A 25,603-nucleotide genomic window follows, 5' to 3' on the forward strand; every position below is an offset into this window, starting at 1 on the left:
CTCGTTTGTAAAGAACGAGCTTGCAGTGGCTTTATTGGTTTACATTTCAAATCCCTTGAGACACTATAAAGGGCAGAATTATTTAGCACTTCATGCTATAGAATATGTGTTGTATCTTTCATATGAGTATTTTATGTCAAATCTTTTACAGAGAAAGCTAACATAAGACTAACACAACTAAGTGAACAGAATTGATAAAAAAACCCCTGAGAAATTAAGGCAAGGGAGAAAAACTAGCTTAAAAGAAGCTATTTCAGTGTGCAAGTGTGAAACAATTTTGGAATATACTCTGTTCCTTTCAGACTGCTGAATGCTTTCCTTGTTCACAGCAACAATAAGAACCACTGGGTTTTGCTAATAACTAAAGATGACATGGGCAAGATTTCTTGCTTAAGAGTACCACAAGGTCAAACTTTTCTGAATAGGTCTTGCTGAATTTAATATAGATTCATATTAATGCAGAATTCTAGGAGGGTTACATGGAATTATGAAATAATTTGAATACTTTTTTAGCATATTTTCTGAAGGCTTTAGATAGTTCTATCTCTATTAACATTTCTAGGGCACCTCAACAAAATGTGGTGATTGATTTCAAGCACATACTAGAAATGCAAACTTTGTACTTCCGTTAAATTTTTGTTTTGTTTTGTTTTTTGGTTTGGTTTGGGTTTTTTTGTGGTATTGTTATTCTCTATAGCTCTTTTACAATTTCTTTACCCACTGGCTTGAATATGCACTTATGGTAAATGATCCTGTGACATGGCCGGAGATAACTCTAAGTAGAAAAGACAAGACTTATACTTCAGGACATCAGCTGCAGAGGAAAGCATGTGAGTAGGAGAGCCCCTGAGAATTGCGTCATTTCATAGATTTCTACAACACACTTTATTTCCAGCTTTTTCAAAGCATCTATCATTGCCAAATTTAATGAGGACTTGGGCAAAGACTTTCCATATAGTCCTCTACCAGTTCTATGAATCTCTGTGTAGGCTAACCCCCTAAATTTCTTCAAATTACATTAAAAAAACATTTCTTCTTGATGTTATTTTTAGGGATTTCTAGGCAGGCAGAATTTGGCATTGTCTTCTTTCTTTTTATAGTTTACTCTGCATCCTTCTCTAGCAAAGTTTCACCTACAAGTCTTACTCAACTGTTCTAAGCCACAATAATCCATGCTCAACGAAAGAAGTAGGTCTCTTTTCTAACCAAAAATAACTTACTGACTTGGTAGACAATGGGAGAGCAATGGATATTGTCTGCTTTAACTTCAGTGAAGATTTTAACAGTTTCTCCCTCAAGACCATCACAGAGAAGCTGTTGAAGTATGGGCTGGATAAGCAGACCGTAAGGTGAACTGAACAAAAGCTGAATGGCAGGCCCAGAGGGTCATGATTAGTGGCACAAATCCTAGTTGGAAGACAATGCTAGTGGTGTATCCCAGCAGTCCAGTCCCTTATAACATCTTCACTAATGATCAGGATGATAGGGCAGAGTGTTCCTTTTGCAAATTTGCAGGTGACACAAAACTGGGTGAAGTGGCTGATATGCCAAAGGGTTGTGCTTCCATCCAGATGGACCTCAATAGCCTGGAGAAATGGCCTGACAGGAACCTCAAGAAGTTCAACAAGAAGTGCAGCAGTACATGTTGTACACCAATCATCTGGAAACCAATCTTTTGGAAAACAGCTTGGCAGAAAAGGTAGGCAACAACATCACTATAAGCCAACAATGCACCCCTTCAGCAGAGAAGGCTAATGGTATCCTGAGCCACAGTAGATGATTGTGGACAGCAGGATGATGGAGTTGATCCTTCCTTCCCCTCTACTCAGCCCTGGTGAGAACACAGCTGGAGTTTTGTGTCTAGTTCTGGGCTCCCCAGTATAAGGCATGGACATAGTGTAGTCAGGTCAGTGAAGGCATGAAGATGGTAAAGGGACTGAAGCTTCTCTCCTGTAAGGGAAGGCTGAGAGAGCTCGGTCTGTTCAGGTTATAGAAGAGAAGTCTCAGGGGAATTTGATCAACGCCTGAAGGGAGTGTGTAAAGACAGAGACAAGGTCCTTTCAGTTGTGCCCAGTGACAGAACCAGAGGCAGTGGGGCACAAACACTGGAGGTTTCCTCTGAACATCAGGAAACAATTTTTTTACTGTAAGGGTGACTGGGTACTGGCATGGGTGGAGTCTTCATCCTTAGAAATACCAAAAAAAAAAAATCTGGACATAATCATATGCAGTCAGCTTTGGATGGACCTGCTTGAGTAGAGGTGTTGGGCCAGATGAGCTCAGAGGTCCATTCCAACATCAACTGCTCTGAAAATCTATGATTCTGAAATGCAGACTTGTGACTGAAGCCCAGTGAAGATACAGAATTCAATAAAAGTGTTCAAAACATTATAAAAATAAGGCAGTAACATCCTAGATCAAATTGAAATGTTAATTCCATCAGGCTTAGCTTTGGCTGACTCTGTTAATCCTCCATTTAAATGAATATTAAATCCAGTAAAATAAAGTTCTTTTCCACTCACCAATAGCAACACTTACTTACTTGGTATTACACTATCTGTGTGCAAACTCTGCTAATACAAATGCCTTTATGTAAACACTTACATGAATGTCCTGCTTGGCATATTCATAGGAAATCACTCTACCTGTGAATTACATTGATTTTACCTTTTATCACATTGCTTCTCCATTTAGACACAAACAAAAGATCAAGAGTCTTTTTGTTTAATCTCTGTACTTTATAACATTGACATTATTAGACTGGTTGGCAACTTATACTGATGGTATGGATTTCATTATAACTAGTAGAAATTTAGAGCTGAGGACTATAATAGGCAATTATAGATAATATATTAAGATAATTTTTCTCTCCCACTTCAACCAACAGAAGCTCTTCCAGAAAAAAGTAAAGCTCATCCAGTCAGGAGAGATGCTCACTTTTAACGCTGTTCTACGAGTTGTTTGAAAAGGTAGTTGTGACTAAGAAGTAATTTACACGAGGAAGACAGAAGCATATAAAATGATCAAGCTAATGAAAGCCCATTATTCAGAATCCTTCACAAAATCAAGATACAGTCAACTTAATTTTATGAATATTTTCAGTGCTTTTAACAGCACCTGGATAAGGAGCAGCTGTGAAGATAAAACATTATTCCATAATGCCTTATGATCATATATCTCATCTGTGTGTTTCCACTCTCATTTAATTTTATATCAGTTCAGGCAATGGGACTGCATATTTCTATGAGCTGCATTCCATTCATCAGACAATCTTTAGGAGGGAAATACCGTCAGTGTTTGAAAAGAGTTACTGGTATGAAAAAAGTAAGCATAATAGTGTTTTATGCTTTGGGGAATAATGGGGAATAAAAATAACATAGCAATTATGTGAGGAATAAAAATAACAGCTCTGCTTATGGGCAGCAGAAAGACTTTAGTCATAATGTGTGTGGTGTTGTGTGGTATTCTGTATTATGTGCCCTGCATGGCACTGCTAAAGAGAAATGGTGGCAAGTCAGGACTAATGTAACAGGAACTGGAGTATTTGTAATTCCCTCCTCAACATCTGTTGCATAAAATGTAATTTGCTCATTTGTACAAGCTGTGCTTCTTTAGAGGCAATCTCAAAATCCTTTCTTTTGGATGTACCTGCCCTAATTTGTACAATTTGAATGTGGCCCAAAATAGCTTTCATTTTGGTTTCACATAATTTGAGGATTCTGCAGTGTTCAAACTGTTTATTTAAATTACATAAAACACAAAGCAACACAGGGGTATGAGTGACCAGAGAGTCTGAAAAAAAGAATTGAAAGAGGAATTTTGTTGGGTTTGTTTTTGTTGGTTTTTTTTCAGGAGGCAGAGCTCTCAAACCACCAGGAAGAATATTAAGGAAAGCAGTTAATATGTAGTTAAAGGAATCGTAATGCATATGAACATATGTTGTTTTACCTAATTTTGATCAACTTAAAAGTAAAAATATCTTTATTCTTTCAGTTGGGTTTAACACACCATCTGGTTTAATTATTCCTTAGGTAGCACACCATAAAGTTAATAGTAACAGTATTGTTAAGCCAATCAGAAAGAACATTTCTGATGTGATTTTTCACCATGGATGTTTCTCTTAAACCCATTGACGATAAGGTCAATGTAATAAGCTTTTGCATAAGGATTATGTTACTGCCAGTGCTTGACAGACGTTAGTTGAGAGTAATCACCTCTCAATTGAATCAAATCTGCTTACTAAGTGAAAGAATTTAATCATAATCTAAAGTGCTCCTTTAATCTAGAATTTTGGGCAAATTTTTGATTTAAAAATTGTTTAGAAGCTATAACAACATTAAAAACACAAGATCTTACAGGATTATCTACTAAAAGGAAATAAACCGCAGTTTATAAAAGTCATCTTGATTAAAGAGCCAAAATTCAAAATTAATCTCAGTCCCCACTTCAGCAAAGAAAGATGAAGCCTTCAGAAGCCCAGTGAGCCTTCTGAAATCCACTTCTTTGATCAACCAGTCAAGTGAAATATGGAGTGTTCATTACTCATTGTAATACCAGAGGGACTGTAGAGATTTAGGGATTCACTTCAACATCTTTAAGTTGAAAAGTGACTTCAATCAGTTTTGCATAATCCCAGTTTTAAGGAGTTCTAGTGAAATTCACCATTCCATCCCCGCTGACTTTCAACAGACTTAATTATTGTATAAAATTTTAGCTAAAAATTACTTATTGTATTTATCTCCAGAAGTATTACTAAAAAAGAATGCTGTAAAAAATTCTTACAAAACTGAACATTTCCTTATGGCCACAAAAAACCTGTTTCTCATCTGACCCAAAAAAGATAAGAAATGGCTATAGAACAGAATTTCATCTCAACAGATTTATCAGAATTACTTTACCAAACATATAAACACACAGTATGCTATTCTCTATTTAGCAAAAGAAAGAGAGAAGATCTAATATACATTATTGGTAGGGGAGTGCTTGGTATTCTCATCAGCATACTATTTATTTCCATTCAAAAATGTAGTATTACATGTTCTCATTCCCTATTCCAGACTTCAGCTACAAGTGTGATAAAGAATGCTATATGGTGATCATGAATTAAAAAAACAGGTATCAGTCATACTGAAAAAAAGACCATACTAAATCACTTTAACATCACAGTTAATCATTGTTTTCCCAATTCCTATGCTGTGTTGCCTATTGTCACTGGATACAATTTATGGCATACTATTGCCATTCTAAATCACACCAGTTACAGTTGTGTCTGGTGACCCCAGGAAATACAAGAGGAAAAAAACAACTTCTCAACAGCCATGCTAAAAGGAGTTAATGGAAATCATTTGCCATTTACTAAATCCCCCTAAATCTGATTCAACCCCAGACTCCCTGAACAGAAAACAGCGGGGGAACAGAGAGCTTTAGAGACAAGTGTCCTATAGCCTTGTGCTGTCCTTAGATTTCCCTAGGTACACATTAACAGCTACCTCTGTGAGTATTGGGCTGAATAACTTGTTGATGTGACCAATAAATTTGTTCCTGTGTTTCAGTATAAATAAAGAACTGAACTAAATAGAACTGTAACCCATAAAATGATAAATAAATTATATCAAGACAACTTTGGGTACCTAAATGTGTCTTCTCAACAGAAGAAATGTTACACAAAAGACATGGATCTCTCCCAGGACTCATTTGGGGAAGTCCTACAGATAAGAATATATGATATTGATGAACAGAAGTCTTTCCAGCTGTAATTCAAAACTTGAACTTAAAAAGCCTTATCAAACAGTCCAAGGGAGCTAATCAACTTGTCAGAGATATCAGGAGATGAAGACAGTAATCCATAGGTAATTCCATGATTGAGTAAAGACTTATCAGAAGGAGTAATCTCAGCCACATGATCCTACACACTCTTATGCCAACCACAGCACTCAAGAAGCTGTCTGTCTGAAAACCAATTTGACCAAAATAGTCAGCAGACAAACAAAAGTTTACATGAGATCTCTTCAAGTCATCAAATCCGGTGCCTTGGTATCACAGACCCCTATGTAATAAAATCCCACTTCTAAATTAATTAAATTCCATTTCCACTTAATCCTGAACTAACACTTTTTTTTTTTAACTTTTTTGTTCTTTATTCTTCTGATGTACTTTATATCTCTCAGTTGTTTTCTGACTAAACAAGTCAAGCAATTTTCATTTCAAGAACAGACATTCCATTTTTCTGAATATCCAACCATTTTTCTCCCTGCTTCAGTATGAGTTTCTGAATAAGGGAAATCATACATGGCTTTGCTAATGAAGTCTCAACAATGCTGTCTGAAGTGACATTAACACCTCTCTATTTTCTAATTCACCTTGGGGTCACACATCTTTTTCACAATCCCAGTAATGATTCACAGCTCTCCTGCTACTAACCACCATGCCAAGGATCTCTGTTCCAGGAAGATGATAGATAATCTTTCATTTTACTGCAGAAATTCATGCTGACAATTAAGAAACAGAATCACAGAATAGTTAGGGTTGGAAGGGCCCTTTGGTGAAATTCTATTCCAACCCCCTGCCAAGGAATGGTCACCTAGAGCAGGTTACACAGGAATGTGCCCAGGTGGATTTGGAATGTCTCCAGAGAGGGAGACTCCCCAGCCTTCCAGGGAAGCCTGTTCCAGGGCTCTGCCACCCTCAGTGTAAAGTTCCCCCTCGTGTTGAGGTGGAACTTCTTGGTTTTCAGTTTATTGCCATAGTTCCTCATCCTGTCCCAGGGCACCATGAAAGAGAGCCTGGCACATCCTCTTGGCACCGACCTTTGAGATATTTGTATGTATTGATGAGATCTCCTCTCAGTCTCCCCTTCTCCAGACTAAACAGGCCCAGCTCCTGCAATCTCTCCTCGTAACAGAGATGGTCCACATCCCTCATCATCTTTGTGGCCTCCACTGAACCCTCTCCTGTAGGTCTTTTTCTTGACCTGTGGAGACCAGACCTGAACACAAAACTCCAGAGGTGGCCCCACTAGGGCCAAGTGGAGAAGGAGGATCACCTCCCATCATCTTCTCGATGGAACTCATATGATGCTGTACTTCATTTAACTCTAGTTGCTCCCTTTCTATTCTAAGTCTTCACTAATCATCCCTTGGTGTTACACTTTTTCTTATAGATAACATATCAGAATGATTTTAATATGCAAGCAAAAGGAGATATGTTCACCCTAAATACATTTGCTTCTTCAAGCATTAGATACAACACAGTCTTTGATATTATTTAGACCTTTTACTTCAATATAAAACATCCCAAACTCATACTGTAGCAAATGATGCCGTGGTCAAATCATTTGTTCTAAACTAGGGAAACCAGCCAAACAACAAATTCTACATACAGACACTATTTTAACAGCTATTTGATTTTATATGTAAAGGAAAATTATTAATACTTTTCATTTAATAGGAAGCAGCTGTAGTCTTTACTGTGTGGAAAACAGGAGTAGAAACAGCTGTTTAAAAAGTCGTAACATTTTTAGTGAAAAATGGCTTCAACTTTGGGCATAATTGATGTTGCCAGTAGATTTTTTGAAAATTACCAGCAAAGTATTGAAATAAAATGTATTAAAATTCAGTAGATTGTTAAGTAATTATCAATGTGAAAATTAATTACAATTATAAACTGTTGTATAAACACATATCAACAGTCAAGAATACACAGTTGCAGCTTAAAGTAAATTCTTCAGTCACTCACTGGTAGCTGTGACCAGTCGCTACCTAAATCTATAAGGAAGCTCTTGCAAAAGGGAGACTTGAAGTATAAACAGAAAGTTACCACTTTATCCCATTCTGTCATTATTTCTCTTTCCATTGCAAGTTCTAATACCTTGATCAATGAAACAAGATACCCCAAATTATTATGGCTTTTTTTAACATCTTTTTTCTAAGTGAAGAATTACATAGTTGAGGAACAAAAGATGCACTGGAATTCAGTGAAGATTAAGCCTTACCTTATTCTTTTTGTTCCCATGTCAATCCAGTAAAAGAAAACATCAGTAGCTTTTCTTCTATTTCAATAAGTGTACTGTTCTTTAGAAATGAGGTCAAACCAATTATTTTCCTGTATTGAATCTGACACAATATTTTCTAATCAACAAAGTAACTGTTTTTCTGTAAACCCAGTTACAAGACCTAGATGTCAAGTTTCAATGCACATGTGCAGAAACACACATTTATGCAACTCAGAAAGAGCGGTCATTTGATTATGACTGCTGGCCAGGCATTAAAAGTACTAAACCATGCAACAATTTGACATCTCAGTGCTGGACATGTTCTCAGCTGCTGGCTGAAATCTGATCCCCTTTTTCTAAGCAAAATATTAAGTAGTAAAAAACCCTTCTGTCTAACACCACCTGTCAGCTGGGCTTCAGACCAGGCCACTAGCCTGAGACAGCACCTGTGGCTCTGCTGGATGACCTCTGCATTATAGGGAAAAGGAATACAGTCATATCAATTCTAATAGACTTGGCATCTTTGATACAGCTGATCTCCAAATACTCCTACTTTCATCCCAAAGACAGTTGCAGACAGCAAACACTAATAGCCTGAAATGACTTGGGCCATTTTTCTGAAACTATAAACATGAGATAGTACAAGCATTCCTTTCCTCTACCATCTTCAGACTCTCACAGTGGTCACACTTCTCCTATTTACTTCTCATCAGGATCTAGATCTGCTAAGTGCAAGCAGCAGAAGCCACACACAGCATTCAACTCTACCCCACACCAAGTATGAACATAAACAAATTCTGTAAAAAGCTCCTGTTCAGAGAGAAGGTGGTAAGGACTGAATCCAGGAAGGACAAAACAATGTTTGAAGCTTGACAGAAGTGCTCAAAAAAACCTTTCTCTGGAATAATTTCCATTTACAAATATGTTTGTGGCATTAAAACAGGTCACAGCTTCAAGGATATATTTTCTTCCTCATCTTTGGCTCATATACCATGGAAGCAAAAATGTGCCCCTGGCTGTCATCTGAGACTTACTGGAACTTACCAGGCATGGGTTGGTCCTGGTGAAGTGGTCAGTCATTTCTCCAGATCTGCACTGCAGTTATGAAAGGAGGAGGGAACTGTGATTTTATGTAGAAATGAAGCTTCAAATGGGAAAAAATTCAAAAGAATCAACTAAGCAATAAAAATGTGTACAAAGCTTAGTTCAAACTTTCAAAGGCCTACATTGGTCCAAGAAAGTAACTTCTGTACTCATTACCATTCCAAGAAAACAATTACGTTTGTCATTCTTCACAATTAAGTGTAAGCAACAAAAATTTTATGATGGTATTAGCATCATTGTGATACTAATTCCCACAAGATTAATAGAATACAAATCCAATTTATTCAGATTAATTTACCTTCATTTTCTTCTTTTACACACAAAATGGAAAGACTCCTATAAATTAATTGAGCTATTTATTCTCCAAAGGAGAGAGAGGGAACGCTTGTTGACAATGTTTTACGAACCTGAAAGGTAATGGGGCCCATAAAACTCTTTGACACATGTTTTTGAGCTTCATATAATTAGTCTGTACCTCATGCTTGAAGTGTAAAAAAAGACTAGTTTCTTTTGCCTGATCAACTACCAGCCAAATTTGCTGCTCACAAGAATTTATGTCGTAGATTTTTAGTCCCTTCTCTTTAAAAAATAATATTTAAGTTCATGGAGGTAGTACATCTTTTATAAAAGGCAAAAATAGCAGATGTATTATGCCTATCCTGCAAAAACACACATCACAACCACTCTTTTTCAATGTTATTAAAAAGATATGAAGAAAATGCACTTATGTTTAGAAACACATTGTTAATGTACAATCAATATTCTTCAAGAAAAATTGAGATTCATCTGTTCTTCACAGAAAGAGTGACTGGGCATTGGAATGGGCTGCCCAGAGAGCTGGTGGAGTCACCATCCCTGGAGATGTTTGAGAAAAGACTGGATGTGGCACTTAGTGCCATGGCCTAGCTGGCAAGGTGGCTTTAGGTCCTAAGTTGGACTCAATGATCTTTTCCAACCTAATTAATCCCGTGATTCTGTGTGATCTTACATAGACCTGCTCTTTCATATGTATAGAATCTAGTCAGGCAATGGGGAAGAAAATCTACTATCAAACAAGGATTATGATGGGTATACATGAACTCTACTTGGTACAGATAGAATCACTCTCCAAAATAGGTTGTAGGAACAGAAGATACTAATTTCCAATATTTGCAAAAGTTTCACATTTAGATGAAAAATTTTTCAAATGTTGTAGAAACCAAAACGAACAGAGAACTAAAGCACATTTAAAGTAATACCTCAAAGCTACCTTTAGAAATCTAGCTTGTTTCAAAACAATCTGTGGACTTAAATTAAGTAGAATAAGAAATATTGAGTTTGCTATGTATCTTGATACTATCTGCATGTGCTTCATATGTGGAAGCTCTTCTTCCTTTGTTAGTTTCACTGGCTCAGACACTACAACAAATTTCCAATGTGTTGTTTCAATATTAGCCATCTTAAATCCAAGTAAAGGGAAAAAAGTCTTCTCTTTTCACCATTAATACGTTAATGAATTACCTGCAATTGATTTAAAAAGAGACTTTTCAACTGTTTACAGAAAATAAATCATTCCTCACCTTGTGTATTTAAACTTGCTCAAATTCCTTGTTTTTAGGAAATAAACATTATGGTAATTTTCCTGGAATAATATCAACTGTTAATATATGTAGGTTTTAAATGTATCAAGCAACATTCACTCTGTCTGAGAACAGTCCCAACAAGATCTATTTTCAATGTGGGAGAAAATACATTTTTATGGTTATCACTATTGTGTTTTATAGATGTAAATGCTGCAGCATTTCATGAACCTCGTGGCCAAGATTCCTGTTAAGTGTAAGTAAGTAAATGAATTTGCTGACACTCATTCTGTAAGATCTTGATTTTTTCAGCTAAAATACTACAAAAGCTAGGAACGAACATTTTGACAGATTGTAACCACTTTAATTCCTCCACTACAACAGTTCTCACATTAAGAAAAGAGACAGAAGTGGACGCTCTCAGCAGGTACAACTTCCTGACTAGCAGTAATGTTTCAGACTCAGGTGCCTGTGGGAAAGACAAAGAGAGATGCATTTGTTTCCAATGAAGCAAAACTAAAATGGTTGATCCAGAGTATCATATGGTCTTCTCATATGTGTTTCCCTCTACTTATTTTGCTTTTATCCAAACTGTGCAAGTCTGTCAGCAAAACTATGTGGAATTGAAGAGGAGACCAAAACAGGAGCAGAAAATAAGAGATATCCATAAGATAAGGGAGATGTAGGTAACCGGAAAAGCAACCAACACACAAACAAGCCTCAGTGTAGATTCAGAAGCTTTCATTATTTAATGACAGAATTTTCTCTGACAGTTCTCTATCACATGTACTTGTTTTAACTCAGAATTTTACTCCTCCATTATTTCTTGAAATGTGTATTTTTTTCCTTCTAACTTAAGTAAATTAAAAATTGAAACAGCAGCAACAACGCCCAACTCATGGCACTATCTCTGATCTTCCATGAAAGAAAAAAAGAGCAGATTTAGAGATGTGGGAAAAAATGATACATTTTGATCACTTAAGTTCAGCTACAGAGTTATATAGAGGTAATAAATAAGTGAATTTATAGAAATATAAACTGAGAAGAGTATATCAGAAGCAAAGAACGTGAAATTGGTCAAAAGCATACTTCAGAAATGTTGCTCTTTGACTTTACAGAAGAGCTCTGTAATTCTCACTCCATATGCTTTATGTCACCATCACTTTCAAAGATCAAAACCAACGAGGCATGATTTAAGTTCTAGCTTCCTGACACCCACTTTTAAGACAGTTGTTCCTGTTCCTGGGAAAATGGATGTTATTCAGCCAAACCATAGGTGTCCTTTGTCACACAAAACATATTACCTCACTAATACTGACATGCATCTGAAATTTAGGGGCCCTTGTCATGACAAATGATACATAACCATCACATCCACCAGCACTGTACAGCATTTTGGCAACTTAAAAGGCTTGTTCAAATTCCATGCACTGAAACTGAAAGCGTATTTTTTCCTCAGCACTTCAGTTCTAACCTTCTGTGAATAACCATATCTGTTGCTTAATATACTTTCAAAATAATTGAAAATGACAGAAGAAAACTTAAACTAAATTCCAACAAGGTACTTCGACTCCAGACTACAGTATGCTGTATCAGAGAGTTTATAATTGGGCTCACAGAACCTGACGTAGGAAAAAAAAACCCATAAAAAAGCCCAATTCTCAAATCTCTGAAGATCTAGCAGTTGGGAGAAAAATTCTCTACACATATATCAAGTTAATTTGTCTGAAAAGTCACTGACAAACTGTGATTCACATAGCAGTACCTGTCATGCCAACTAACAGAAAAGCACTTCAGAAAGTGGCAAGACAAACAGTAGGGGCAATTCACCTGACCTTAGATAAGAAAAAAAAAAGGAAGCAAAACTGAAAAATACAGAAAGACAGAAAACTAATACTGGAACTTAATGCCAACACTGAACACTAAATTCTAAAAGAAGCTCTCAGGAAGGAAATGGTTATCAGTTATTATAAACAGTGAAAGGAAAGGCAGTGAAATATATTAGGAATGTGCTCTAATAATATAATGTATTAGAGATGTTTTCTTGGGTTCTACATATTTCGTCTTTGATGGAGATAAAAAAAAACCCCTAACCTATAAATTCCAGGAAATTAACTAAGAAAGTGAGGCAGGTAGGTGGATCATTTGATTTTTGTGTCTGTGCTTAAATTAAAATACTAAGAGGAAAAGATTAGTTTCGCTCTATGAAACTGAGGACATCCTTTTCCTCCATATAGAGATGAATTATCTGAGAAAACATTAGACAATGATTCTACCTATTCTCAAGACAATGTCAATCTTGTGAAGTCAGTGTAATATTTATGCCAAAGAATATACTCAAATATTGTAAGTTGTTTTTAAACTAATTCACTGCAATTATATCCACTTATTGAAATATCCACTTCTTGTAATTTCAACTGGCAGTTCATGCAACTTAAGAGTTCACAGCAGCACTTCAGAGAACTCTGCAAAAATATGTGAAAGGAAGCCTTTCTACCACCATAAATGTTAAAAAGTCTCTACAATAATGTTTGGCCAGGACGGGGTTAATTTTTAGCAGTAGCTGGGAGGGGGCCTGCCTAGGACAGGGAGGTTATTCCATACCACCTCAGGTCATTGCCAGGTGAGGGGGAAAGGCCCTCTCACTTCTGGGGAGAAGGGGTTCCTTCTCGTTAAGAAAACATGGCAGGGGAACTGTCTGGTCTTGTTTTTTCTCATAGGGTCTGCAGTGACCATTTTTGCATGTGAATCACTCTCTTTTAAACATTTTTATTATTAACATTGTTGCTATTACTGTTCATTTCTTATCTCACTGCTGTTCCAGTAAATTGTTCTTCTCTCAATCCGTAATGTTTTGTGCCTCCAATTGGAGGCGGGATGGAGGGGGAGCAGTGTGGGGGAGTTTTTTAGTGAGAGTACTAAATTGGAGAATACCATTTCTAAACCATGACAAGTAAGGCATTCTACATTTGTAGACAGGATTAAGGTAGCGATCTCTAGTTACACAGGCAGCACAACCAGAACTGAACAGCTTTTAGACAAAGAATGTCCATGAAGATATATTTACTGTGAAAAAAGGTGAAAAACAATATATTCCTTAAACAAAAACATAAAACAATGAGCCATAGAAGGCAACAAATCTCTCCAGATGAAAAGGACTGTAAAAATAGCACTTACACTGAAGAATGGAGAATTGGAGGAACATCTCAGGTCATAAAGCCCAATATCCTCCCAAAAATAACCACATAATGTTTTCACACAAAGCTTTTATTTTCTCCATATCTTCTTTTAGATTCAAGGTAAGCATTTCAGATCTTCTTTGCCCCTGCAGCTTCTTATAAACATGTACACATTTAAACCTTTTCTTACCTAAATCAGTAGTAGATGAAGGTGTTTCAAATGTTTTAACCACACTATAAAAGTTTGCATGGTGAAAATGTGTTCAATATTGTTTCATATGAAGAGGCTTAAAAATGAGAAAAAAGGAATGGTAAAGCTGATAACCTTTGGTACACTCTGAAATTCACAAAGTTTCCAACTTCTGGGGGAAAGACAGTACTTTTAGCGTCCAGAGTGTAACAATACTGGCAAAGAAACTGGAGAATTTACAGTAAGACAAAACATTGCAAAAATTATTCAGGATACAAACTGTTTGCAAAGATGTCTTCCGAAAATCCCAGTAATTTATGCCAACTACATCCCTTGAATTGTACAAATCCTTTGCTGCATTAGTTCAATATCTTGAACTACAGTCTTAATCAATCTGTATCACAAGCCCATTTTTCTGTGTTTTTTCTTCCCTACAAAAATACTGAATCAGTTACTTGGCATTAAATATTTCAATATTAAATGTGGGCTTTGAAAATAAGAAGAGCAAGATTTTAAAGATGCTGTAATGAAGGACTGGATTAATGTGATAACATTATATGTTAAAATCTTAGCAAGTTGTCTATCTGCCAGCAAAGACAAGAACTTCTGCAGCACAGTTTACCTCAAACTCTAAACTCTATTGTGCATCTAAAACAGGTCACATGAACTGCACTATGAAAATGTTTACGTTTTCACTGACTTTAAAGTGAGATTATGGTAAATATAGATGACTAAACTGCAAAACTCTAAAGTAAGGGAAGACCCATCCTGTTCAGATGAAACGGAAGTTATTTGTCAGCTGCTTCTTTTAATCTATGAGGATCTGAGTTCCAGAACATTTATATTTGGGTTTGGTGTTTTTGTTTGTTTGTTTCCCAGCTGTATCTTAGAACTTAAAATGAAAACATCTGTGAAAGTTCTTTAAAATGATATCTTAAAAGAATCATTATTCCAGATATTATGCTCTACAAGCACATTAGGTCAAATGCTTTAGAGCAGGTAATTTCATCAAAATTCTTACCTCTCAGTACCATTCGGTGATATCACATTTTAAAGCTTCTTAGTTTTATTTTAAATATTGATATGTTTTTTACTGAGCACATATATATATACAAAAAGCCATATAAACTCTTACCTTACAATGAGGGTTCAATAAAGCAGTACTGACAGGAAATACTTAGAAAGCTCTGGAAAACCTTTCTGATATTTTTCAACAAAATTATTTTTAATAATAACTCAGATGATTATATCAGTTCAATTCAGAAAATAATTTTCTATTTTTTATGACTCAAGCTGGTACCCAGAACTACACTGGAATTTGTTCAGTGTGGGGTATGCCCAGCCCCTGCCCTGGAGGGATCTCTGCTGAGATAAGAAATTTCGCAATCGCTCAGCAGGACTCCCTGGAAAGGCAACCACTTTGGTCACGGCGAGGAAAGGCAGACCCACAATCCTTTGGGAGACACTATGCAGATCATTCTGTAACCCATTGGCCTGTTCCCATCCCAGATCCTCTGTAACCCATTGGTCCCTTGCTGATCCCCTGTAACCCTATAAAAGCAAGCTCTCTGGGGCCCGTCCCAGAGAGGGTGGGTTCTCATCCCTGGCTCCCCCCTTTGCTGGAGAGGACCCATAATAAAGCTACCTCTGTGCGGAACCAGCCACACGAGCCTCTCATCTCTCTGGTCTGGCTTGGCCTGGAGGCTGCCCTGCAGAGCTGAGCTGGAATCACAAGCTGATATCACTAAAGAGCTGACAGCCTCTGCAAGGGCCCTCCTGCCAGCAGCTGAGAGGAAGACACCGGACCTCGGGAAGGCGATTCCTTTCGGGACCATCTCCCCGGACCGGTCACCTCTTCCTGGGTCAGAGCCACTGACCCTCATCTCCAGCTGTAATAGTTCAGTATACAAAAAAAAAAAAAAAAAAAAAAAAAAAAAAAAAAAAAAAAAAAAAAAAAAAAAAAAAACAGTCACATTTCTTTTAGGTTGCACAGAAGAAAAGTGTCTGCCCAAGGTATAATTAAACAGAAGGTTCATTTTTGTTTTAAAAATGAGAAACCAGTGGACCCTTTCAGTAACACAAGAGAATGCTATCAGTAACAGGCAACTGTTCAATATCTGTTACACTTACATTTTGTTTAATTTAAAGCAAGAGAACAAAAGTCATAGACTGGTTTGGGTTGGAAGGGACCCTTAAAGATTATCTAGTTCCAACCCTCACTATCATGGGCAGGGGCACCTTCCACTAGACCAGCTTGCTCAAAGCACCATCCAGCCTGATCTCAAATGCTTCCAGGAACTGGACATCCATAGCTTCTCTGGGCAACCTATGCCAGTGTCTCACCACCCTCACAGTAAAAGACTTCTTATGTCCAGTGTGAATCTACTCTCTTTCAGTTTAAACCACCACCCTTTGTCTTGTCACTACAGGCTTTTGGAAAATGTCCCTCTCCATCTTTCTCACAAGCCCCCTTGATATACTGCAAGGTTGTAACTAAGATCTTCCCTAAGCCTTCTCCTCTCCAGGCTGAATAACTCCAGCTCTCTCTATTGGTCTTCATAGGCTTCGGCCCCTTGATCATTTTTGTGGGCTTTCTCTGCATCTGCCAGAAGAACTGCCAGAAGCCGCTGTTCCCACACCATTTCAACATTTCTGCGTTCAGTTGAACCATTGTGCCAGTTTGGAGTCACCCCAAGACAACCATTAAATGAACAGTGCAACAGCTTAGCTTAAACCCACTTCTGTCATCAGTTAAGATGTTCTGCCAAACTTTGCACTGGTCTAGTTCAATGGAAAAATTAAATATCCGCTAAAAGGAATATTGACAGGTGAGCGTTTGAAGAGTGATAGAGGCATTCAGGGTTAAAGGAACCTCAATTTGTCAGTGTATCATCTCTTAGAACACATTTGTCAAGATCAGCATTCTAAGATAATCAGAAAAAAAAAGTTGCAAGAGCAAAGGTCAAAGCCACCATAAATTCTAGTAGGATTAACAAGAACTCTGTAAACATTCCCATTTACTTTTTGTTAGACTTCTTTTTATATGTAGTGATTTCTGATTGCTGTGAGAATTAAGGACCCTTCTCTCAGATGATGCATAACAGAACCATGAGGTTCTTCCACCATGCTTAAATAAAGTTGGTCAGTACAATTCCTTCCTACAATGGACGAAAAAGAGGAATTAACCCAAGCAACATAACTTGCAATCTGAAATGTTACCAATCTCGTAGGCATTCTGTTCTGGGCTTTTACTCAGTTTCTGGTACAGAAAACACAAACAGGACACATCTGTTAACTATGTTCTGGAATTAACCTCCACATAAAACAAAACCAGAGACAGTCCCAGTTCCAGACCTTCAAAGCACCAAAATGGACAAACGGGACATAGCATAAATTGATACTTTCAGTTGCAGGCAAAGACAGAAGAATGGTTTCTTATGTAAGGTATGTGATCCTGAAAACATCGTAAGATCCTGCACTATGAAAACATTCTCCTGTTGTAAGAGCAGGATATGACAGTGGAGGAGGACTCTTGAAGCCAAGCATCAGATAAAGGCATGGGTTAACTCAGGCTGCAAGAGTTAGGCAGTCTAGGAGTGGGACCATTTACTAGGGCATTTAGTGATAGGGTAAGAGGCAATGTTTTTAAGTATTACTGGCTTCAAATCGAAAGAGGGGAGGTTTAGATATTAGGATGAAATTCCTTAGTGTGAGGGTGTCAAGGAACTGGAAGAGATTGCTCAGAAAAGTTGTCATCCCTGGAAGAGCACAAGGTCAGGCTGGATGGGGCTCTGAGCAACCTGGTCTAGTGGAAGGTGCCCCTGACCATAGCAGGGGGTTTGGGACTAGCTGACCCTCAAGGTCCCTTCCATCACATAGCATTCTATGATTTTATGAGGCAGAAATATAAAAAATATATAAACATTAAAAAAAATCCATCAAAACTATAAATAAGTCACACCAGCCTTGGAGGGAATTGTAAAAAGAAAAATTGAAGCTAGAGGTCTCTCTACATATAGTTTATGTTTTCTCCAACAACAGCATATAATTGGGCAAAATAAATAACACTTTCTTCTAGAGAAGCAACTTCCTTATTGCTGTACTGGACTGCAGGCACCAAAGAGAAGTGTTAGGACATGCAAAAGCACAGATAATATTAAGTAACTGCATGCTACTCAGGAGAAAACCAGAGGGGTTATTGCTCAGAGACCCCTTTAAGAAACAGTAAGTTATACTCTTCACTCCAGTTAGATAATTTCCTGTTATCTCAGAGCAATCAAGTGTTTGAAGGAAGACATCCAAAGATGCAGTCCATTCAGAGATCAAACTAATAACACAGACCACACATTTTGGAAGAGATCCAAAGACCATCACATAAATGCAAAACCCTCTACCATTTTACTTGTTATTCATGGAAAGTCCTTTTATTGAAAAATATGCACAAAGTCTTTGAAATAAACCTCTATACTAAAAATATTGGAAAACAGTGTAAATACGGTTCATATATTTTCAAATAGTCACCACATAACATTTTCCTATTTGCAGGGCTAACATAAAAGCATATCCATGAAGAGATGACTTCCAAAACATCTACAATAAGCATATTTGCCAACCATCTGTGCAAAAAAGCAGTCTAACTTAGATTTAAACACAGAAAAAAAAAATAGATTCCCAGCCCAGCAGTGGAACAGCACACCTGATCAAACATAAGACTAAGCATGGAAACATTCTAGTTTGAATATAGCAACAAAGACCAGGAAGACTGTGGGTTAATCAAAGCTGCCAGGATTTGCCTATATATCTAACTCTTCTATATGTAGCTCAGTATTCAAGTGCATTTTTGAGTTATTGACAACATTCAAGGCATACCTCTAAAAAACAGTATTTGACATGCCAGATGCTGGACTTGCTGTCAATGGGGTTTTTTCACATAATAGCCTTACAGTTAGAGAACTCTCTAAGAAAGCACTAAATTACATCTTAAAAACTGAGATATTTCATACCATCAGCTTCTAGCAGAGAAGAACAAGTGGGGAAATACCCACCCCTAAGGGTTAAGCTCAGTGAAGGACTTACTACTACTTCTTCAGTGGCATCAGTAAAGAAAGACCAAAAGATTAATGGGACCCCAATAAAACAAAATCCAATCTAGCTCACGTTTACACCCTTAGCTTGAGCAGCAGGGCTCTACTCCATGCCCCCAGTACTGTTTTCATAGTATATGGTAAGAAAAAAATAGTACATTACATAAACAGCATAAAAAAGCTGTCAAAGAGGTCTCAATCTCTGTCCTGTCAATCCTGCTGAAAGACATGGAATGTCTTGTATTTAAATGAAAATATCCATTTTCTTCTAGTTTCCCCTCCCTACCTATTTCCCATTGTCCATCTTTATCAGTGGTTATACTTGCAATGAAAGTATGAATTACCAGAATTCAAATATATTTGAGAAATTGTAAGAAATTGTAATGGTGCTTACTTAGCCTTAAAGGGTCGAATTCAATATTGAATGCAGTAAGAAGACATTTCTTCTGTTGGTGCCAAGGACTTCTATGTAATATATCATCTGGACAGACTACAATACAACTGGTGAGGCAATCTCAGTGTCAGTTTGGTACTCACATTGACAAGTAGTACGTTGTAGAGGCCACCAAGTTCAAAGCACTGGTTTTATCTCAAAAATTGATCCTACTTCAAAAGGAGCAGCTGGGACATTACATAAAGAAACAGAATTTTAATATTTTACTTTTCTTATTTAATGTCATGAAAGTATAATTTTTGATTTCTATATACAAATTAGACTGAAAAAAGTTTTACTAATGACAGTTGCTCTCTATGTCACATCCTGCATGCAGGGTTTGGGGAAAATACATACACAGTAATTCTTGCAGAAAACATAATAAAGTTACAGATCAGGTAAACAGATTTTTAAAAAATCTGTGGTTTTCAGTTTTGAAAAAGGAAGAAGTTACCTAAATGATAACAGATCAATAACAGGAGCTATAGGCTTTCATTTAGAGGTAGCTTATTTTCATCCAACATAAATGGGCAGTGACCATTTACCATCTGACAGCTGTTCAGTAGCTGATACATGATGATATGGTAGCTCCTGTTGTAGAAGTGGCCAGGTGACAGTCACAGTTAATTGCCATCCCTGCTGGCAGTCTCAAAGAGCATAAGTAAGAACAGTAAGACCTAGAGACCATAGTAGCCCGTATCTTTTAGACAGAGAGCAGCTCCTGAACAGGACAATGAAAAGGTATTTCTCAAATGTGCAGTGTCTACCCATTATGTAACAGGATCTCAATTTAAGGTGAGGTCAATATAATATAATATAATATAATATAATATAATATAATATTTTTTCATGGTTTAACTCCAGCCAGGAACCAAGGCCCAGACAGCCGCTCACTCTCTCCCCACGAGCAGGACTGGGGAGAGAATCAGAAAGGTAAAGGCCAGAAAACTTGTGGATTGAGATAAAGACAGTTTAGTAGGGAAAGCAAAATCCATGCACACAAGCAAAACAAAACAAGGAATTAATTCATTCCTTCCCATGGGCAGGCAGGTGTTCAGCCATCCCCAGGAAAGCTGGACTCCATCATGCATAACAGTGACTTGGGAAGACGAACACCATCACTTGAAACCTTTCCCTTTCTTCCTTCTTCCCCCCGTTTCATATACTGAGCATGGTGTCACATGGTCTGGAATGGCCTTTTGGTCAGTTGGGGTCACCTGTCCTGACTGTGTCTCCTCCCAGCCTCCCAGGTACCCCTTTCCTCACCAGTGTGGCAACAGGAAAAGCAGAAAAGGCTTTGGCTCTGTGTAAGCCCTGCTCAGCAACAGCAAAAACATCTCTGTATTATGTTATGAGAAATACTTTGCATTTTGGACTTTTAGATTCTTTTTTCCTAGTACTATCACCATTTAGTAAGCACAAATGCTGGGTTTCATACTGTTTCTTCCATACACAATATTTAAAGCAAGAAGGTCAATTTTCCAAGTACCATTCAGTTTTGGTAGCTCTTTTCAAAAAAAACATTTACTCACCCTTAGAAGTATTACCTTAACAGAACAGCACAGGGCTCTAATGTTCTATTCCTTACGCTTACTAAACAGTATAAAATAAGGAAAAGCAAAAGCTTGTAACAGCCACAACTTTGCTAAAAGCTGATTCATATATTGCTTACAAAGTTACCATTTACATATAAAAAGCTCCTCAATATTTATAGCAAAGTCAACTGAATAAATGCACTAAAAAAAGTAGTTCTGAATCACAACTATGTTATTTAGATTCCTGATGTAGCAGGCAGCTGTGATACCACATAGAATTTCTTTAATTTGACCCAACTTTCTAACATGGCAAAATACATACTCCAGTTCATGAATACTCCCTACTCATTTTACCTTTACAACAGTAAAAAACACAACGTGAGGTATTCACTGCAGGTACTTCTCTCTGGTTTACTCCTATTCATTAGACAAGTGTGCAAGATGCATGTCTGGAATCCAAAAATGCCACAACTCTTTTAATTCTGAATTGCCACAAAGGTGGCCACCCTCTACCAGAAGAGCCTTCTGAGGCTGTTTTTACATTTACTGATGCTTCTGTTAAGTAAACTAACTCCTTGCTGGTCACACCAAGGACCAAAAAAAGCCTATTTCTACTACTTTGTTTTTGTCTTCCCCTGTTGAGAGCCTACCAAATCAGACCATTTTCCTTCAGATGGAGAATATTACATTATATTTATCACTATAGCAACTAACCTAATTGATTTGATGCAGGTTTCTCTTCCACCATAGGATGGAGCCATTATCCCTAAGTATAATCTAAACATTTAAGAAAGAAAAAATTATCAGTTTATCATTTTACCACATCAATAGTAATATGATTGGGCTTCAGATATTAAAGTATAAATGAAAGTCTAATGGGTTGTACATGTACATCCAGAACATTCTTTATAAATGTGCTTATCTGTCAAGTGGAACTTAAGAGTATGGTGTTTACTGGTTGTTCCCAGTAACAGGGATGACTATTGTACAACAAATACACTTCCAGAAACAAAGATTCACAAAGTAATTAGGAGAAAGAGAAGCAATGTTCAAGTAACTGATTCAGGAATAAGCTTTGTCAGACTAACAGATTAAAAATGGAAAGAGGCAAGATAGATCAAAAATTTTACTTACAGTGCTATTAAGAAAGGAAAAATTGAAAAGTTCTTTTCCAGATTTTGTTTTGGAGGCTGAAGGGTTTGATTGCAGTAGAATGATACAGTGAGAGATAATAAAATATTAAGTTCCTATAATTATTTTGATAATATATTCACCTTTATTGGTATACTTCCATATACCTGACAACAAGGTGTGGGAGAAAATAGAGAACACCTTATATAGTCAAATTCATTTCTTTTACTTCCTAAGAAATATCACAATCCTGTTATTTTTAAAGCGTTTTTTAAAGTCATCATGTCCCCTCCAACACCAGATCTGCTTTTCTTCAGAAAAAGGCATCAGATGAAAAAAAGACTGATTAAATTTTAGCTGATTTTTAAAAGAATTCATAAAATCTGAAGTGCTGCTTTACCTAGAAATAGCTTCACTTTTTTTTCATCTTGATTTTTCACAGAGCAAAAACCATTTTTTGCAATGTCTCAAATACTACCACTAGAGAAAATATTCATGATGCTTCATTAACATTTGGAATTGCAATTGTCAAATCAGTGAAGCATTACATAAATGGTGGAGTGTTTTGACACTGCATATTTTAAGCAGCATGGTGCTTTTCAGTGCTATATGAAATGAAGAGTGTACTACATATTTGAGGAACACCATCTACACTGGCTGAGAGAACTAATTAGAAACTGGTCTTTAAGCACACCAGAAAATGCCTTCAGATTATCAGCCAACATTTGCATTTTTCATCGGTAAACAATGCAAAAAATAAACAATGAACAATATGTAGCAATTCAAATGGATTACTTCATTTTTAGGACAAAACACTGTCAAACTTCACAATGCTGAAAATAAATAATTTTTGAAGTGTCAGAGTTTATGCTAACTCTTTTTGAGGCCATGTTGGTAGAAAATATATGCACAGAAGATCTCATATATTCTCATAAAAAGCCTGTGACTCTCTGGACACTTCTAGCACAAACTTAATAAAATATTTCCTATCACTAATATCAAGCTGAATTCCTTTTACATTGAACTATTCATTCTGTAATATGCACTCCTAGTATACAATAAATTCTTTTAAAACTCACTATGTTGTTTATTATATCCTTTATATTAACACATTGAATATAGCATTATGTACAAATTTATATTATTAAAAGTGTGGCCTGTTTATTATGATTTTATTAATGAGAAGCGTAATGCAAAATGTGCCAAATTACAAAAAAATATTACAAAATATGTTATTCTTTTTGGAATAATGCCCTTTCAGTGTCATCACTACGAAGAGCCTCTATAATATGCAAAACAAAAGTGAACTAAAGGTTCTCCTAACCAATTACAATCTTGTTTCAAAAAAACCCCAGAACACACACACAGAGAAATGGTCAATGTAATGTAGTTGGAGGGAATGGAATAGAGGGTTAAGAAATGCAGCAGGCATGCTCCTGCAAATTCCTGCAAAATAGAAAGCATCTATTTCCTATTCATCATAGCCTACACCTATTACAGCTCAACAAGACAAGCCTAGTGCAAAATCTTTTATGCTACAGCTAATGAAAGCAATATGCACCATGGGTAAATTACAGACTCCATTCAGTTCAGGGGGGAAAAATACAGTGTCGATTCATTTTGGCAAAGCTATGCGGGTCCTCTCTGATAAACTGTGTCCTTTTTTTATTATTGTGTAAAAACTGCTTTTTCTATTCTCTTTGCAAGTTTCCCACTCTGGTGCTATGGACTAACTTGCATTCCTTGACTTGAAGTATGGGCATTAGCTCCATTTACATTATATAACTGCTTGAAAACAATTCTTGCTGAAAGCAAAACAAAACAAACAAACAAAAAGCAGGTAAAATTAAAGACTTTTAAAAGTATTTATAGTCCGAGTACCTGATTCTAACAGATACCTTATCTGCAACAGTGTGATTAATGGAAAATCTATCAAGACTGAAAAAAGAATATAAAAACTCTACCAATAACCTGAGATGCAGCTCTAAAACTGGCAACATGGACTTACTAAACTGCTGAGGATATGCTAAGAAAGTGCCAAGATTTTTCTCTTATGGCATTTCAGAGGATCACATATGATCCCAGGGATGTTAAGACATCTGTCACTTGATTAAGTATGTGCTTCCTAAAAGAATGAACATAAGCAAACCAGCTTCTCTTCATGGAAGGTGGACAGAGTTAGGAGAATGTGTAGAGGAGGGAGCAGCCTAGGAGGAATTGGTAATATCTGACACTAAGCAGTGAACAGTGAATCAGAGTTACTACCGCTAGAAAGTTTGTTTCTAAAATCCAAGAGACGTTACTGTTTGGACTGGAAATGCCACATCTACAACCTAAGGATATCTCATTCTCCTGAGAAGCAGCAGCATTAAAGTGTCAGTCTACCTACTTTATCATAGAGGAGTGGGGGGAGATGTGCTGAGGGCCAAGTCTAAGGCACAGTACCTATGTCTGCCAGTTTCAGAGCTTGGCCTTTGCCTGAAGCGTTACCTCAGATGGGAAGAGCAGAGATTTGTGCCCAGCAAAAGCACCGGACAAATATGTACTTACTGCAGTAAGCGATTAGGAGACTAGCCAGGATCATGATAGCCCAGAAAGTTGAGGACATGCTTGGCAAGGCGTTGGCATCTTTCCTACTGCTTCTCCTGGGAGATGGAGCCATTGAAGCCACTTCCCCGGTGGGGGGAAAGTCAGACAGTTTCACCAGCCAGCTCTCCCCTTGACTGATGGCCTTTCTCCACATGTAATCCTCAAGGAAGGCATCTTCCAACGTCTTTGCTGTTCATCATCAGCAACATGGTCCTGTTGCAGGAATCATCTTCCAGCCAGAAAGCCAAGGCGACTCTAATGCATGCAGGGCTTGGGCACAGTGGCCACAGCCAGCTTCCCTCCTGTCACTGCAGTGGGATTCACTAGCCTGGAGGGTTTCACTGCGATTTGGATGCCTCGCGTGGTACTGAGCTTCAAAGATGTCCCACGAACGAGCTTTTTTTTTTTTTTTTTTTTCCCCTTTCTTTTTTTTTTAATTTGCAGAACTTATTCCGCTTGCTGTCCTTTCCCCTGCCTCCCCCTCCCCGGTGGCAGCCCCCGCAGGCGGAGCGCGGGCCCCGGAGGTGCTAACGCGGGGCCTCCCCCGCCCGCCCGCCGCTCTACGGCGACCCCCGCTCAGGGCGCCGCCGCCCCCCAGCCCAGGGCAGCATGGCCGCGGGGGCCACCGAGGGGCGAGGGCAGCCCGGCGCCACCGCCGCCCGCCCGCCCGCCGGGCAGGGCTCCGCCAGGCAGCTCCGCGCTGCGAGGGCGATCCGCGCCCCGGCCCGGCGCCCCCAGGCCGAGGACAGCCCCGTCCCCTCCCGGCCTGTCCAGCCTGGGCTCCCCTCCCGACCGGTCCTGCGGCTCGA

General features: G+C 37.8%; 1 protein-coding gene across 10 annotated transcripts in view; it reads right to left on the reverse strand.

The window, feature by feature from the left end:
• The window catches only part of TAFA5 (TAFA chemokine like family member 5), a 524,263-nt gene extending 498,976 nt beyond the window's left edge, over window positions 1–25,287 (reverse strand). For 6 of the 10 annotated variants that reach the window (XR_004239671.1, XR_004239670.1, XM_032106457.1 and 3 more), the window contains exon 1: window positions 24,756–25,285. Coding sequence is in view for 7 of the 10 variants with exons in the window: in XM_032106457.1 (XP_031962348.1) it covers window positions 24,756–24,948 (193 nt within the window). In the remaining 3 variants the exon portion in view is untranslated. Of the gene's footprint in view, window positions 1–24,755 lie in introns of all 10 variants that reach the window. The other 4 variants (XM_032106459.1, XM_032106460.1, XR_004239672.1 and 1 more) reach the window with 3 other exon arrangements.
• Window positions 25,288–25,603: the final 316 nt, after the last annotated feature.

The sequence above is a fragment of the Corvus moneduloides genome, chromosome 4 (assembly GCF_009650955.1).
Source record: "Corvus moneduloides isolate bCorMon1 chromosome 4, bCorMon1.pri, whole genome shotgun sequence".
NCBI classification, from domain to species: domain Eukaryota; kingdom Metazoa; phylum Chordata; class Aves; order Passeriformes; family Corvidae; genus Corvus; species Corvus moneduloides.